At 31.4% G+C, this 15,514-nt stretch overlaps 1 protein-coding gene across 1 annotated transcript in view; it reads right to left on the bottom strand.

The window, feature by feature from the left end:
- muskelin (muskelin 1) overlaps window positions 1-15,514 on the bottom strand; it is a 90,128-nt gene that overhangs the window by 73,335 nt on the left and 1,279 nt on the right. The window contains exons 2-4 of the mRNA XM_067265977.1: window positions 6,877-6,946; window positions 4,923-5,065; window positions 4,760-4,848 (exon numbers count right to left, since the gene is read on the bottom strand). Coding sequence (XP_067122078.1) covers window positions 4,760-4,848; window positions 4,923-5,065; window positions 6,877-6,946 — 302 coding nt within the window. The remainder of the gene's footprint in view (window positions 1-4,759; window positions 4,849-4,922; window positions 5,066-6,876; window positions 6,947-15,514) is intronic.

The raw sequence follows: 15,514 nt of genomic DNA on the forward strand, positions 1-15,514 counted from the left end.
AAAGCAGTATTTACATATCACACTATAATTCATAATCACACATTTTGTTCGATGAACTGTATGTCTAAACTTATTCATACATTATTTGAACCAAAGTTTACTTGCACTCAGACAAAACCTGAAGTGATTATAAAACATGTATTTGCACCCTATGCAATGGATCAGGTTTTCAAAACTTTGAATGATACTGATTTTGTAACAACATTTACAGATGCATAGAACCATAAGGAAATCAAATAATTTTCATCATTAATTTGTTTTTTTGATTATAAACAAGGTCTACAAATAAAACTTTCAGATTTTTTAATCATTTCCAAAGGAAAATTCGGAAATAATTTCTAATTCAATTATTGGAATATTAAAGGAATAATTTAGAGAGTAAAGTTGTAGCAGTTTGTGCTGATAACGCAAATGTAAATTTTGGTGGGCTGCTAAGAAAAGGAACAAATAATGTATATCATAAGCTAAAGGACCACCTTCAAAAGCCAATTATTGGTGTAGGATGTGTTGCACATATAGTGCATAATACTATTCAGTCAGCAGCAGATCAACTTCCTATTGACATTAAGGGCATCATAATCAAATTTTATAGTCATTTTTATATACACTCAAACCTGTTTTTGTGTGGTGGATAGGGACCGCATAAAAGAAAACGCATAAAAAAATATATATATTAAAAAAATAATAATAAAATAAAAAATCGCACAAAACTTCACGAGTAGCTATAAAAAATAGTTTTCGCAACACAATTAAAAAGTATTTTTTTTAATGCGATGAATACAGACCGCAGAAAAAAAGTCTCACATAGAAAATAACTCAAAACCATACGAAATAACTAGAAATTGCTTTTTTAACTCCTTGGGCCTTTTTCTGCAATCCCTAATGGGAAAAAAAATCCTCTAAGAATTTTATTTTTTATAATAAGTAATTATTTCCACTTAAATACGAATCTAACATTAAAAAGTTAAAAATAATGGTTAAAAATTATTTTATTTGATAAATAAAATTTGACTAAAGATATGTTTATGACCTGTTTATCCTTTGGAAGACTAAACTAAATGTCGACAAGTTTTTATCATGCGTGAATAACAACATGTACAGTCTTACCCTTAAACTAGATTTAGTAACTCTAACACCCATTTCTTAGATGTCAACATTCATCTCATTGGGGGCAAAATAGAAATGAGCGTTTATTACAAACCAGGCCACGTTCCACTATTTATCCCTGCAAACTTGTCTGACCCCTTTTCGTATAAAATTGCAGCTTTCCGGGCTTCAACTCATCACACCAACAGGCACGACACCCTGCTAGAGCTTCAACGTATAGAAAATATAGCTGTTGAACACGGCTACAAAAGAGGCATGGTTTGCAGTTTTGCCCGCACCTATGCCAACCAACTTCCCCCACGCAGTGTTTCTAACATCCAGTCTACGTCTAAGGCCGCGACTCCATAGCTGTAAAAAGGCCGTAAAACCCTCGCCGTAAAACTTTTAATCACGTGACCATGATATTTTACGCTTGAGCAGGTCGTAAAACCAACGTAAAAGCGAGTTGAGCAGTGTTCAACTTTCGAAGTGAATACGACCGTAAACCGGTACCATCCACCAATCAGAAGTCAGTTAAATCTAGGTCATCGTGACACGGTGCGAAAATGGCGGAAATGAGCTTTTGTGTACGTTCTCTCGTGGCTACTCTAGAAGATCTGGAAAGATTTATCGAAAACATCCAAAAGTATTCGTGTATCTACGACAAGAGGTATCCCGATTATAATAATAGATGCCTAAAACACGCGATATGAACGGCCAAAGGAAAATCCTTCAATTTAGAGGAGTATATAATAAAAAAACTAAGCTTATAAATGCTGTATATTATCTTAATAATATAATAATAAAAGTCAATATATGAAAGTAAAGATATTACTTTTACTATATTTGTAATTATAGTATAGAGAAAACTCGTAGAATATAATTATTGTCTTTATATCGATATATCACATATACACCGTAACAGTACTGTCGCCGTAAAAAGCTTCGCTAGCCGGACCTCCACCGCAATCCGAGCGCAAACGCAAATAGGTCACGTGATTAAAAGCTTTTACGGCGAGGGGTTTTATGGCTGTTTTACGGCTAGTGGAGTTGCGGCCTAACAGTAGCCAGCAGCCCATTACACGCTATAGGTGAACAGTCGTCCAGTTCAATCAACATTTGAACTCCTTATACAGGGAGATTGCAAACCAGAATGGCACGGAGATTGCGTACAGGAGATCCGGCACAATTTACAAGCTGCTATGCAATGCAAAAGATAAAATAGATCTTAGCATAGTCCCAGGGGTTTACTCCATTCCCCTCAGGGATGATAGGTTCCAAAGGGACTTAATTTATATTGGCTCAACCATACATTTAACTCGAGAAAGGATATGTGAACATCAATCCGACCTTACAAACAACAGGCACACCACCGACCTGGAAGTTTGGGTGGACTTCCGGATTAATTAGACAGACCTTTCAAATTGATCATATTCGACACCTGGAGGCCTTGGAGATTTATAAAGCCAACTTAAGAGGCAACTGTATCAACTTTACAGATGGTGAGACTATCATGCATACGTGGAGATACCTGTTTGAGGAATTTGGAGCCAGGCAGAAGAGTGAAATGTGATATATACAATGTTTAAAATCGAACAGCATCATTCTAATGGTCCAAGTAGGAAGCCAGTTTAGTTCAGCACCTGAAGCAGGCCTTGGTGAAGGCCGAAAATGTTTGGAAGTTTTGTTTAGTTCAATACTGGTAAAAAAAGGTTTTGTTTGTGACATTTCATTTCTCACTCCAGTATTTCTGATTAGAAGACTGTTAATTCATTAATTTTTGTGAAAATAAAAGATTTTCTTTTTTGATGAGTGTCTTGCATTCTACACTATTATATCTGGTCATTTTATTTTTAACTTTACTTGAGTCAGCTTTGGCCACAAATTATTTCTAAATTCTTACATCAAATGAAACATTGAATAAAACCAAATTAAACTGCAGCAATACATTAGTGGACAATTTATAACTGTTAAAATACAAATAATAAAAATTAATTAAATTAATAATAATAAAAATCTAAAAGTTACACAAAATCTGTTAGTATTGACAATCACATAAAGTCAATTGTTATTTAAAATGGGCTTTCAGCTATCCTGATGGATGCTGCATTAATTATGTTTAAGTATTTGGATAAGCAAATCTGTTCTAGTAATCTTGTGCGAAATCTTTCTCTAACCTTTTCTATGAGAACTGATCAACCCCATAAAACCCTGACTCCTCAGTCCATCAACTACTATACTCAACAAAGTGCTCATACCATACTGATTATAAATAATTGAACAAACTTGCTCTTTTAATCTATTAATAATATCTAGAGAATGAATGATGGAAGCTATATAGTAGAAGTATTAATATTTTTCATTAATTTTAAAGCATAAACTCCTGATTTTACCAATATTAGTTATATTAGTAATATTAGATATATTAGTTTGTCTTTGTCACCACACAGTATGCTTATAACTGATGGCAATCTTACTCCTAAAGTATACTGAAACTATCTAGCATATAGTGCTACTAATGTTTCTGCAGCCTTGTGTGAAAACAAAAAGAATATAAAATTAAGAAAGTAGTGTTAATAGTTACAGATAAGATTACAGCACTATATGCTAGGAAGTTTCAGTTTACTTCAGGAGTAAGACTATCTCCATCAGTTATAAGCAAGAGTTTAATAGAAACCAAGCTGGAATAACATTTTAAATACTTGAAAAAACATACCTTTGAGTACAATTTCAGTCTTATTTTTCTTTCTGACAGATGTTTTTGGCTCTTTGATAAGCCTGCTTTAGATCGGTCAAAAGTTCTAAATGTCAATGTTCTATATTGGAATGTCTGCTCAAATGATGACATATCTTCTCAGATTAAAAAAATATATTTTTTTAAATATTGAAAATGATATAATGATGTTTTTTGTGACAGTGTATTTGGTAAGTTCTGGAATATATGATAATGTATGTTCATTTTATGAGAACCCAAACAAGAATTCTCTACTAAGAGCCCACAAAATATAATTTTACAAATATGGAGTCACAAAATAGACCATGACTTTATGCAATTAGCCAATAGATTAAAGCAGAATTTGTGTAACTTTTAGATAGTTTTTTTAATATTAAATTAATTTATTTATTATTATTTTATTTAATTATTATTAATAATTATTATTTAATTTGTAAAAGTTATTTTAACAATTGTACATTATCCACTAATGTACCACTGTTTAAATTTTAATGCTGCAGTTTGATTTGGTTTTATTTGATGTACCATTTGATGTTATAAAAATTTACAAATAATTTGCAGCTCAGGCTGACTCAAGTTAAGTTGAAAATGTTTCCAAAATAAAATATGTTTGACTTCTAAAATAAATAATAGAAAATTTAAAAAAAAAACTATCTGTTTTAATAATAATTATTTACTTTCTTTATTTCAGTTCTTTAAATTTTAAAGACATTAATATTTTTGAATATATTTAATAATTGTTGAATATCTTTAGTTGTAATAAAATTTCACTTAAACAAATATACTAGTCATAATTTAAAATTAATAATTATATTGTCATTTAGTTATAAATTTAAATGTTGGATAATTGTTTTATTTACTAAAAAAAATATGAAAATAGAAAGCTAATAACTATATACAAAAAGAAAAATTCTAAATTTATTAATAATTTTCTCTTACCTATTTTTATATATCGACAAGGAAACATATTATTATTAATGGAATGTTTTAAATTAAAACTCTCAGGCACATGATCATTTTTCAAACCACTGAAAGAATAGTTTTTAAATTAAAAAAAACAAAACTATTTATCAGATAAATTCATACAATTTTCATTCCTTACCTATTTAATAATTCAATCATATTTACATCATTCAAACCACCAAACACTTTAAATTTTTTCAAATTACAAACATGAGTTTTTTCATATTTTCCAAAAGTAATTGTATGGACAATAGCTGGTTGTTCTAATTTTAATATTAAATACTACAAAAAAAGCAAACGATAGAATAATATTAGTTAATCACAGAATGAAATTAAATAATTAATATAAATGAATAATTTCTTACAAGAAAAAAAACTGATATTTAAATAATTTTAAGGTGTGTTTCAAATTTATACGGACACGAAAAAATTAAAGTGAAACACAAATTTGCTGCATTAAGTGACAAATGTTTTATTAAAAATAATATGGATTTACATGTTTCTACACTGCAAAAGAAGAATTTTAATCAAACATTAACATTTTGTCACTGAAAATAATGTTTATGAAACTCTTATACAAAAAAACTGTTACATATTTATCCGGACAGGTTTCAAATTGCAAAGTTTTCTTACAATTTAATGGCCAATGTAACCACCATTTAACTTAATTACATTAAATACTCGATTAGGCATTGTTTCAATTAGATTCTGAAGGAATTCAATCTTAAGTTTATCCCAAGCATCTGAAATTGCTGCCTTCAAATCATGAATTGTGGAAAACTGCTTTCCATTGGCATAAACTGTACGAACCATCATCCCCCAAAGATTTTCCATCGGATTCAGGTCAGGGCTTCTAGCAGGCCATGTCATCAGATTAATATTTTTACGTTTAAACCACATTTTTGTTGATTTAGAGGCATGCACAGGGGCATTGTCTTGTTGAAAGATCCAATTTGGTCCACAAATATTTGGTCCAGCTTCCAATAAATGATCTTCAAGCATGCCTTGATACTTCTTTGAATTCATTCTTTGAGTTATAAATGCTAAATCTGTGGTTCCGTTGAATCCAAACGCACCCCACACCATTATTGATCCCCCACCCATTTGGCGTTTTGAAAAAATTTGTTTTTCGGTTCTTAAATCGTGCCAATAATACTTCCAACCGTCTGGACCATCTAAGTTGAATTTTTTTTCATCACTGAACAAAACTTCAATCCATTCTTCGGACCATGTCATGTGTTTTTGTGCCCAATCAAGTCTGTCACTTTTGTGCTTTAATGAAAGTGGTGGCATTACGGCTTTTTTTCTGAATTTTAACATTGGAGATGTATTTAAAACTCTCCACACTGTTGTGCTGCTACAAGGCAAGTCTAATTCTTTTTTTATTTTTCTTACTGATGTTTGTTTTGTGGAGCAAACCTTGATGATTTGTCTACAATCTCGAGGAGTAAGCTTGGGTTTTGGACCTGTCTTGAATTTTGGTACATCCTTGCCACGTCTTTTTGATAAATAATCACCAACAGTTGATTTTGGACGATTTATATATGCTGCAATTTCTCTTATTGACTTGCCTTGTGATTTATAGGCATCAATCTTCCCTTTTTCATAATCAGATAAATTCTTTGTTCTACCCATTTTAGAACGTTGAACAACATAAAGAATTTGTATTACAATTAGATATGTAAGCTAATTTGCATATTTCAATGCTTGAAACTAAACAATATTCTGTTTAAGTCATAAAATGAGTGCCTGTCCGGATAAATATGTAACAGTTTTTTTGTATAAGAGTTTCATAAACATTATTTTCAGTGACAAAATGTTAATGTTTGATTAAAATTCTTCTTTTGCAGTGTAGAAACATGTAAATCCATATTATTTTTAATAAAACATTTGTCACTTAATGCAGCAAATTTGTGTTTCACTTTAATTTTTTCATGTCCGTATAAATTTGAAACACACCTTATTTCCTCATTCTGTATGTATTATATACAAAATGAAAAAATAATATGTACATAAAGATATTTTTAATATTTGTTTGTGTTAACATAATTTTCATTATCTTATTTAGGTTATGAATTTTTATCAGAATCTACCTGTGGTGGGTTATTAGAATCTGATGACCATCTTGATGACTGATCATTAGGTTTATCCCATATAATATTCCTGAAAAAATAAAATAAAATTCTAATATTAAAATTATAACAGATAATTAAAAATTTCACATAAGTTACATTTCTATAAATTAATTCTTATGTATTTATTTTAGTTAATATTACTTTTTTCTTTTAGTTAATAGCTAAAATTCTATTAACTAAAAGAAATACATTCATATAATTCTCAATTTATAATGTTTCAATATTTGGCATTGCTTTTGTCTGTTATTTATAAATAGTCAAAATATAGTGTCAAATTGCACCAGTATTTGAACTCCTGTATCTTAATTCCTGTTACAACAAATTATATTCTTTAGTACAAGATTTCTGACTCTTGAATTCCTGAAAAACTTCAAAATTTTGTTTGAGTTTCAGAAAAATCAGCACAAAAGTCAAGACTTCATAAAATTAAATTTATAAATGTGAAACAGAAACGTGCCAATTTATCATAATTTTTAGTTTCAGTATATTGGATATTCTATCACAGAAGTTGATTAAAATTTATTACAAATCATTGAAACTATTTAATGACTTCAATTAATATGTTTTTGTTACTTTACATGTTGATTTGTTTTTCTGTTAAATATAATACAAGCATCTCTAAATACAATGTTTTTCAATGTTTTCAGAAGAAAAATTTACTTTTATGCCATACAACAGTTTAACAAAACCATGTGTAAAAGTCTCAAGTTACTTTCCAAAATACCATTGGCAGAACATCAGTCATGTAGACATTTTGAAAATGTACCAAATGTCAACAAACAAGATTTGCATCTTGGATATTGCTAGAACTGGGAGAGGCATCACAACATCTTACCAATACCTCATAAAACAGAAAACCTAAACATACTTTTGTATATAGTCAATCAATTATATAATTTAAATAACTATCAGAAAAATTTTTTAAAAATGTACAGCAATTTATTCCATGTTTTCTATTGTAAATTTTTGTGTGCATTTTTTTCTAACAGGTCTCCTTATTGCTATGTTTTCACTATGCTACATCTTAACTGTAACATTTACAGTAAGAAATACAAACTGATACATTACTGCATATAGGATTGTTTAAATGGTGCACCTGCGCATAAAGCAGATGTTTATTAACAATCACATTAATATTTAATAATAAGAAAACAATGTTTTAAGAATTTTCAATTTTAAAATGATAGTGTTTATTACTTATATATGTATTTATTTGTTAGCTTGTGTTACTTGTGAATTTTTTGATTTGATTATTAAGTTATAGCATTTAAAATAATAGAAAATAGTTAACATTTCATGCAGAACATCTGATTTTTAAAAATGGATTACTGATGTTAAATGGGAAATGCCTGTACAATAATATCTTTATATGATTAATATGACTATAAATGAAATAGAACAGAGCAGTCATAGACAACAGATATATATATTATACTCACTCCCTTCAAGTCAGTTCATTCAACACACAATTATCTTCCTCTTTATGCAGCTCATTAATTAAACAAACATTTTGTTTACATTTCATATAAGTTCATTTTGATGTTTTTTGTTATACATAATTAATAATGATTATAGTGAGACAGATTCAATAAATAAGGTTAGTAGCACTGCTAAAAAAATAATGTAGTATACAAGACTGCAATTAATAATATTGAAAAAGTATAAAGTAATACAGGCCTGTACCAATAATCATCCCTACTAGATAGCATTCACTACACCATTTAAAAAATTGTGGAAAAAAAAACCCATGTCAAATTGCACCAGAATTAAATAGTGAACTGTTATTTGATTTTTGACAACCAAAGGTATTACAGTGACAATCTGTTAACCTGGCATTCAGGACATTCCAATTTTCAACGCTGACTCAGCGCTGATCTCAACGTTTGCTAAAATTCGTTCTTTTTTTCAACATTGAAGTGGCGCTGTTGTCAGCGCTGACTCAACACACTCAGCACTCAACAGATATGTTGACTGCTACTTTCCAATGGATTGTGGGTAATTGGTAAGACATTTGAATGGAATCCATCTTGTTGAGAATGGAACTATGGGAACTAAGCACTTCGTACTCAAGTTGGAACATTGTTGATGACGTCAAATTGTTGACTTCAACACTCAACACTTGCGTTGAAAATTGGAATGTCCCGATTGTCAGGACCAATGTCATCAAAACTAAACCAACTGTCAGGACCAATGTGGTGCCAGTTTATCAAACATGTTGACTTATTGGATGATGAAATTTTTTCCAGTTTTTTTCAATTCTCTGGGCACAATTTTATATATCTCTGCATATAAAACTGTACAAATCAGCCTTTTATGATTGTTTAATTAACATACTATTTCAATTTTTCCAGATTATTCCTACACTTGGTTAGTTTGAAACAAGAACACACTAACTAGAATCTTACTTTACTTTTATCTATATCTACTCTATATTTTATATCTATATATCTATACTCTATATATTTTACAATAAAAGTAAAATGTTCTGTCATTGCCAAAATCAAAACTGAAAATAACACTTTACAAAGTGATATAAACAGAGACTCAACTCTGACTGCCTGAATGAAATATAAACAAATCAATCAAGACCAATCTACACTTTCTGAAATATTATGTTTCAATTGATTTAATTTTAATTAATTAATTAATTTCAATTTTATTTTTAATTTTAGTTTCAGTTTTGTTTCTATTTCAGTATAAAGACCAGAGTTTTAAATTTTTTTAATTTAAATTTTAATTATTTTTAGTTTTAATTAACTGGCTACCTAGTTACATATAAATACAGATGAATAACCAGTGTACTCGCCCAAATGCAAGCTGGGCATGCTGGCTTATTGGATGCCATGTTAATGGAATTTCACTGTATATTTATGAGTTATTGAGATCCATTGCAAGATTATGTATGGTACAATATAAAGAATAATACATATCACTGCAAAAAGCTTATAATTGGGTTCAAGAGTACAAGAAAAGCAAAACACAGATGAGCCACATAAACTTTTGAACCCGAGTTTTTTGTAGCAACATATATAACTCTCCATATTGTGCATACAACCTGTAATGCTACAATAGATCTCACCTGGCCTAGATGTAGTGAAGGAAAATGACACCTGCAGGAATAATTATATATTCTTCCATTAATATTAGTCTCAGCCTTGTTAGCAGTTATTTTTCTTCAACAGCATTACTAACCTTATTTATTGCATCTGCCTCATGTTATATTTTTTGCTAGTCTTTGATTATTTTGACTTATGCTTAAATTAATTAAATTTATGCTTTCATTTATGCTTAAATTCGTTTTTTGTATGAATTAATTCAAAATAAATTTGTTATAACAAAGCTTTTAATTTTAATTTAAAACCTATAATTAATTAATTGAATAAATATATTAAAATGGCAATAAAATGTATCAAAATATAAATACTATATCTAAAAATAATTTTCATCTTTAAAATTATGTAGCCCTGAGAATTCCTGGAACTTGAAATATAAAATCTCAAGTCTCTAAAACAAAAATAGTTATACAGTATTAGATATCAATATTAACATATTCTCATACCTATGTAGTTCACAACTGATATCTTTAAGTCCAAATTTTAAAATATTATACATTTTATAACTTATATCAATATATCAATCAATCAATCAGAACCCACAAAATATTTAAAGAAAATTTTACAATAAAAATTTATATCTATATTATTAAAAATAAATGGTGAGAAAATTTATAAGTTGATTTACACACAACAGTGATGTGCCGGCACAGTAAGCATCAATAAATATCACACATAGCCAATCAGAATTTCATGTATGACACTTGTATGATTGACAGAATACAGATTATGTGATATCAGAGAAAAAACTCTGATTAGCTATGTGCGATATTTATCGATGTTTATGCACCAAATGATCACTGTGCCGGCACGTCGCTTAGAGTAGATATATAAAACGCTCTGAAAAGTTTAAAGATAATTGCATATTTTATAGAGCACTCATTTTTATACCTTTATGAGATTTTTACAGCAACAATAAATAGCAGAAAAATTATTAGAAATGTTTATAAAACAAAGTCAAAATTATATTACTACTACGATAGTTATCTTAAGCATAAAATTACTTAAAAAGTCTCCTAAAAACTATATTTTGTCTTCTATAGTTAAAAAAAGATTTAAGACAAATTCTTTTTAACCTTTACACAATTTACCTTTAAGTAAAACATAATGTTAAATTCTAATTGTTAATTTTCAGTTAAAAAAAAAAAAAAGCCCATTCTACTCTCTAAAATACCATCTTTATTTCTCCTCTATTATTTGAATTTTTTCTTGATAAAGAAATTGTCAAAATAACAATAATAATAATAATAATAATAATAATAATAACTCTCCCATGGTCACCACCTGGTCGTGGTGGGAGAGCCCAGTAATTTTACTGATCCATAGGGCAATGCAGGCTGGAGCACAAGCTCCTGGTAGGGACACCCATGCCAGTAAGGTCTATGGGGAGAAATGAAGCTAAGAGTGACCACACCCACATTCTGTGGAGATATTTATTATGGTGATAACTAGATCAAAGTGTGATACCGGCTCGGACGTCGCCCGGGTTAACAAGGTCCGCGTTCGTGAGTTAGGCAGAGGCTCACGTTCGAAAAATAGGCCACAGTCTCCCTTGGTTACCGGTGGCGAAAGCAGCACCGGCCCAAGCATGGCTACTGCAATGCCCTCAACAGATGTGAGGAACCAACCCAGCCTTGGTGTTTCTGTGGCAATGCATCCACAGACCACAAAGGCTGGAAAACCACGCCAACGGATGAAATGGACAGTAGAAATGAACGAGTTTATCATCCGTACTTATTACACGATCACAAAACTTGAAACAAACATGACAGCATACAGACAACAACTACACCATAAATTCACACAACAATATCCTCATCTCACTGTCACTGAACAAAGGGTTGTTGATCAAAAAAGAACAATTATACACAACAACCTTATTCCACAAACAACACTTGAACTTATCAAACAACAGGTTGCTGATCAAATACATCAACAGACAGAAACATCTAACATTAATGAAGATCATGTAACCTGTCAGGATAATCCAGCAACAAGCATTGATAATAACACACATACAACAATTACCACTAATGATACTACAGACACTTCCTCATCCATCACTGATAACATAGACTGGATTTAGTTAATACGCTCTCACTTATATTTCAGGAAACACTCACTAAATATACAGGAACAGATCCCACACAACGACCACGAATACCAAAAATCAACACGTCAAAGGAAGTAGGAAAAACACTAAATTATGTAAACACTCACTTACTACCACACTACATTCATTCAATTTCTACACTCGCAGACATTCATACATTAGTTTACGCTGGGGCAGTCACAGTAGTGACACACCATGGACTGAAAGTACAGTCACAGACAAATACACAGAAAACACAATACTATCACAAGCCTGCCTGGCAGAGAAGAATAGAAACACAAATAAATGACATTAGACAGCAATTAGGCAGGCTGACACAATACACTAAAAACAACATAACACCCAAATTAAGGAAACAGCTCAAAAACATTTTCAAGAAAATAAAAACACACACAAAACACGAACATCACAACACACGCATTACAGAATACATTGATACACTAAAACAGAAACTTGCTGCCAAAGCACGTAGACTCAAACGATACAAAACATGTACACTACGAAAACAACAAAATAAATTATTTACAAACAATGAAAAACTCTTTTACAGACAAATTAATAACAAAGCAAACACTGATACACAGCACAGTGGCACACCAACAGAAGAAGAACTCACAACATATTGGTCTTCTCTTTGGTCCAGTGCTGTCACGCATAATGCTGATGCAGGCTGGATCAAGGAGGAGAACAGAAACTTGCACAACATACCAACTATGCCCTGTGTTGAAATAAACATACATGATTTCCAATACACTGTTAACAGAACACACAACTGGAAGACACCTGGTGTAGACAACATTCACAATTTCTGGTACAAAAAGTTTACATCACTGCACCAGGAACTAGCTAAACATCTAACACACATCATCATCAATCCACAAAACATGCCAAATTTTCTTACCAGGGCATCACCTACATGAAACCTAAAAACAACAATACCACAGACCCCACACAATACAGACCAATTACATGTCTTCCAACACTCTACAAATTATTGACATCCTGTATTGCAAACAAAATATACAAACATGTTGAAGAACACGACATTCTTACAGAACAACAAAAAGGTTGTCGTAGAAACCACAGGGGATGCAAAGAACAGTTACTCATAGATTCAGTCATTCTACGGCAAGCACACAAACAACACAGAAACATACACATGGCATATATAGACTACAGAAAAGCATTCGACAGTGTTCCACACAGTTGGCTGCTACATATTCTACACATGTACAAAATACATCCATCACTCATTGCATTCTTTCAAAACACTATGCAGCACTGGAGAACAACACTACATCTCAGGGTTCATAACACTTCCATACAAACAAACCAAATTTTTATTAGGCGAGGAATTTTTCAAGGAGATTCCTTGAGTCCTCTCTGGTTCTGCTTAGCCCTGAACCCATTATCCAACATGTTAAACAACACGCAATATGGTTACAATATCAGACATGAAAAAACAACACAGTTTACACTGTCACATCTCATGTACATGGATGACATAAAACTTTATGCATCCATACAAAAACAACTTCATCAACTCCTACAAATCACACATTCATACACCAAGGACATACAAATGGAGTTTGGCCTAGATAAATGCAAAACACTTCACATAGAAAAAGGAATCCTGAAGAAAGAAGATTTTGCACTTGGAAATGGAGACGTTATTGAATCCATGGAAGAGGGCGAGTTCTACAAGTATTTAGGATTCCAACAGGCCAAACTAACAGAACATGCACAAATAAAGCAAAGATTAATTAAAGAATACCAAAGTAGGTTAAATGCTATTCTCAGAACACAGTTAAATGCAAAACACACAGTTAAAGCAATAAACACATATGTCATCCCAGTACTCACATATTCTTTTGGAGTTATACATTGGACTCACACAGATCTTGAGCAACTCCAAAGGAAAACAAGAACTACACTTACTAAGCATAAACAACATCATCCTAAATCCGCCACAGAAAGATTAACCCTTCCACGTAAAGATGGCGGACGTGGCCTGATTGACATAGTTAACCTTCACTACAAACAAATACAGTCACTGCGAGAGTTTTTCTACAAAAACAAGAAACATCACAATTACATAAAGCAGTAACTCTAGCAGACTCAAATAACACACCATTAAACTTACACTCACATCATATGGACACAACACAACATATAAAAAGCATAGACACCATTAAGCAATCGTGGGCTCAAAAGGCACTCCATGGCAGGCATCCTTATGATCTGGCCCATGATTTTGTTGACAAAACTGCGTCAAACAGCTGGTTAGCTCGGGGATGCCTCTTTGGGGAGACGGAAGGATTCATGATTGCCATACAGGATCAGGTCATAAATACTAAAAACTACAGAAAACACATACTCAAAGATGCAACACTCACAAATGACACATGCAGAAAATGTCACATCATGCCAGAAACTATACAACACATCACCTCTGGTTGCAAGCTCTTGGCACAAACAGATTATTTACACAGACATAATCAAGTAGCAAATATAATACACCAAGAGCTTGCAAGGAAACACAAATTAGTAGACATCCACGAACCATATTACAAATACATTCCACAGACAGTATTGGAAAACAACACACACAAAATGTACTACGACAGAGCCATAATCACAGATAAAACAATTTACCACAACAGACCAGACATCACACTCATTGACAAACACAATAAAATCACATACATTATAGACATATCCATTCCAAACACTCACAATATACAAAACGCATGCACTGAAAAAATTAGCAAGTACACAGAACTCGCCCAGGAAATAAGGCATCTGTGGAGGATGGATAGGGTGCTTATTGTACCTGTTGTTCTCTCCTCTACAGGTGTCATACCACACACACTACACAAAAGCCTGGGCACATTACAATTGAATAAAAACACATACATCACACTACAGAAGGCCACTATATTGAATACATGTCATATTGTGAGAAAATTCCTGAATACAGACACACACACTGATACACTTCTTTAATTTCTGTTTTGGTTACTATGCCTTGACTTTGGTCCGGCATAGTACACAGCCACCGGTGTTAACCAAGTATATCTCACTTAACCCAACATAATAATACACAAGTAACACTTTTAATTCAGAAACTGCGTAATTTTATTTATAATACATTTTCAACTTCACATTCAATGATCTTCAGTATCACTTCAAGAACAACTCTTTTTCAAATAGTAAATGCTCTTAGAATGCTAAATTTTTTTAATACAACTGCTAATATTCAAATCTAGATCTAAAGCTCCTGAATTAAGTATTACTTGTAAGCTTATTATAATAAAATGTTGTGGTTTACTGATTTTGAAGAAATAACAATATTTGAATATCAAATCTT

This window comes from Centruroides vittatus, unplaced genomic scaffold, assembly GCF_030686945.1.
Source record: "Centruroides vittatus isolate TY-2023 unplaced genomic scaffold, ASM3068694v2 contig_2574, whole genome shotgun sequence".
NCBI classification, from domain to species: domain Eukaryota; kingdom Metazoa; phylum Arthropoda; class Arachnida; order Scorpiones; family Buthidae; genus Centruroides; species Centruroides vittatus.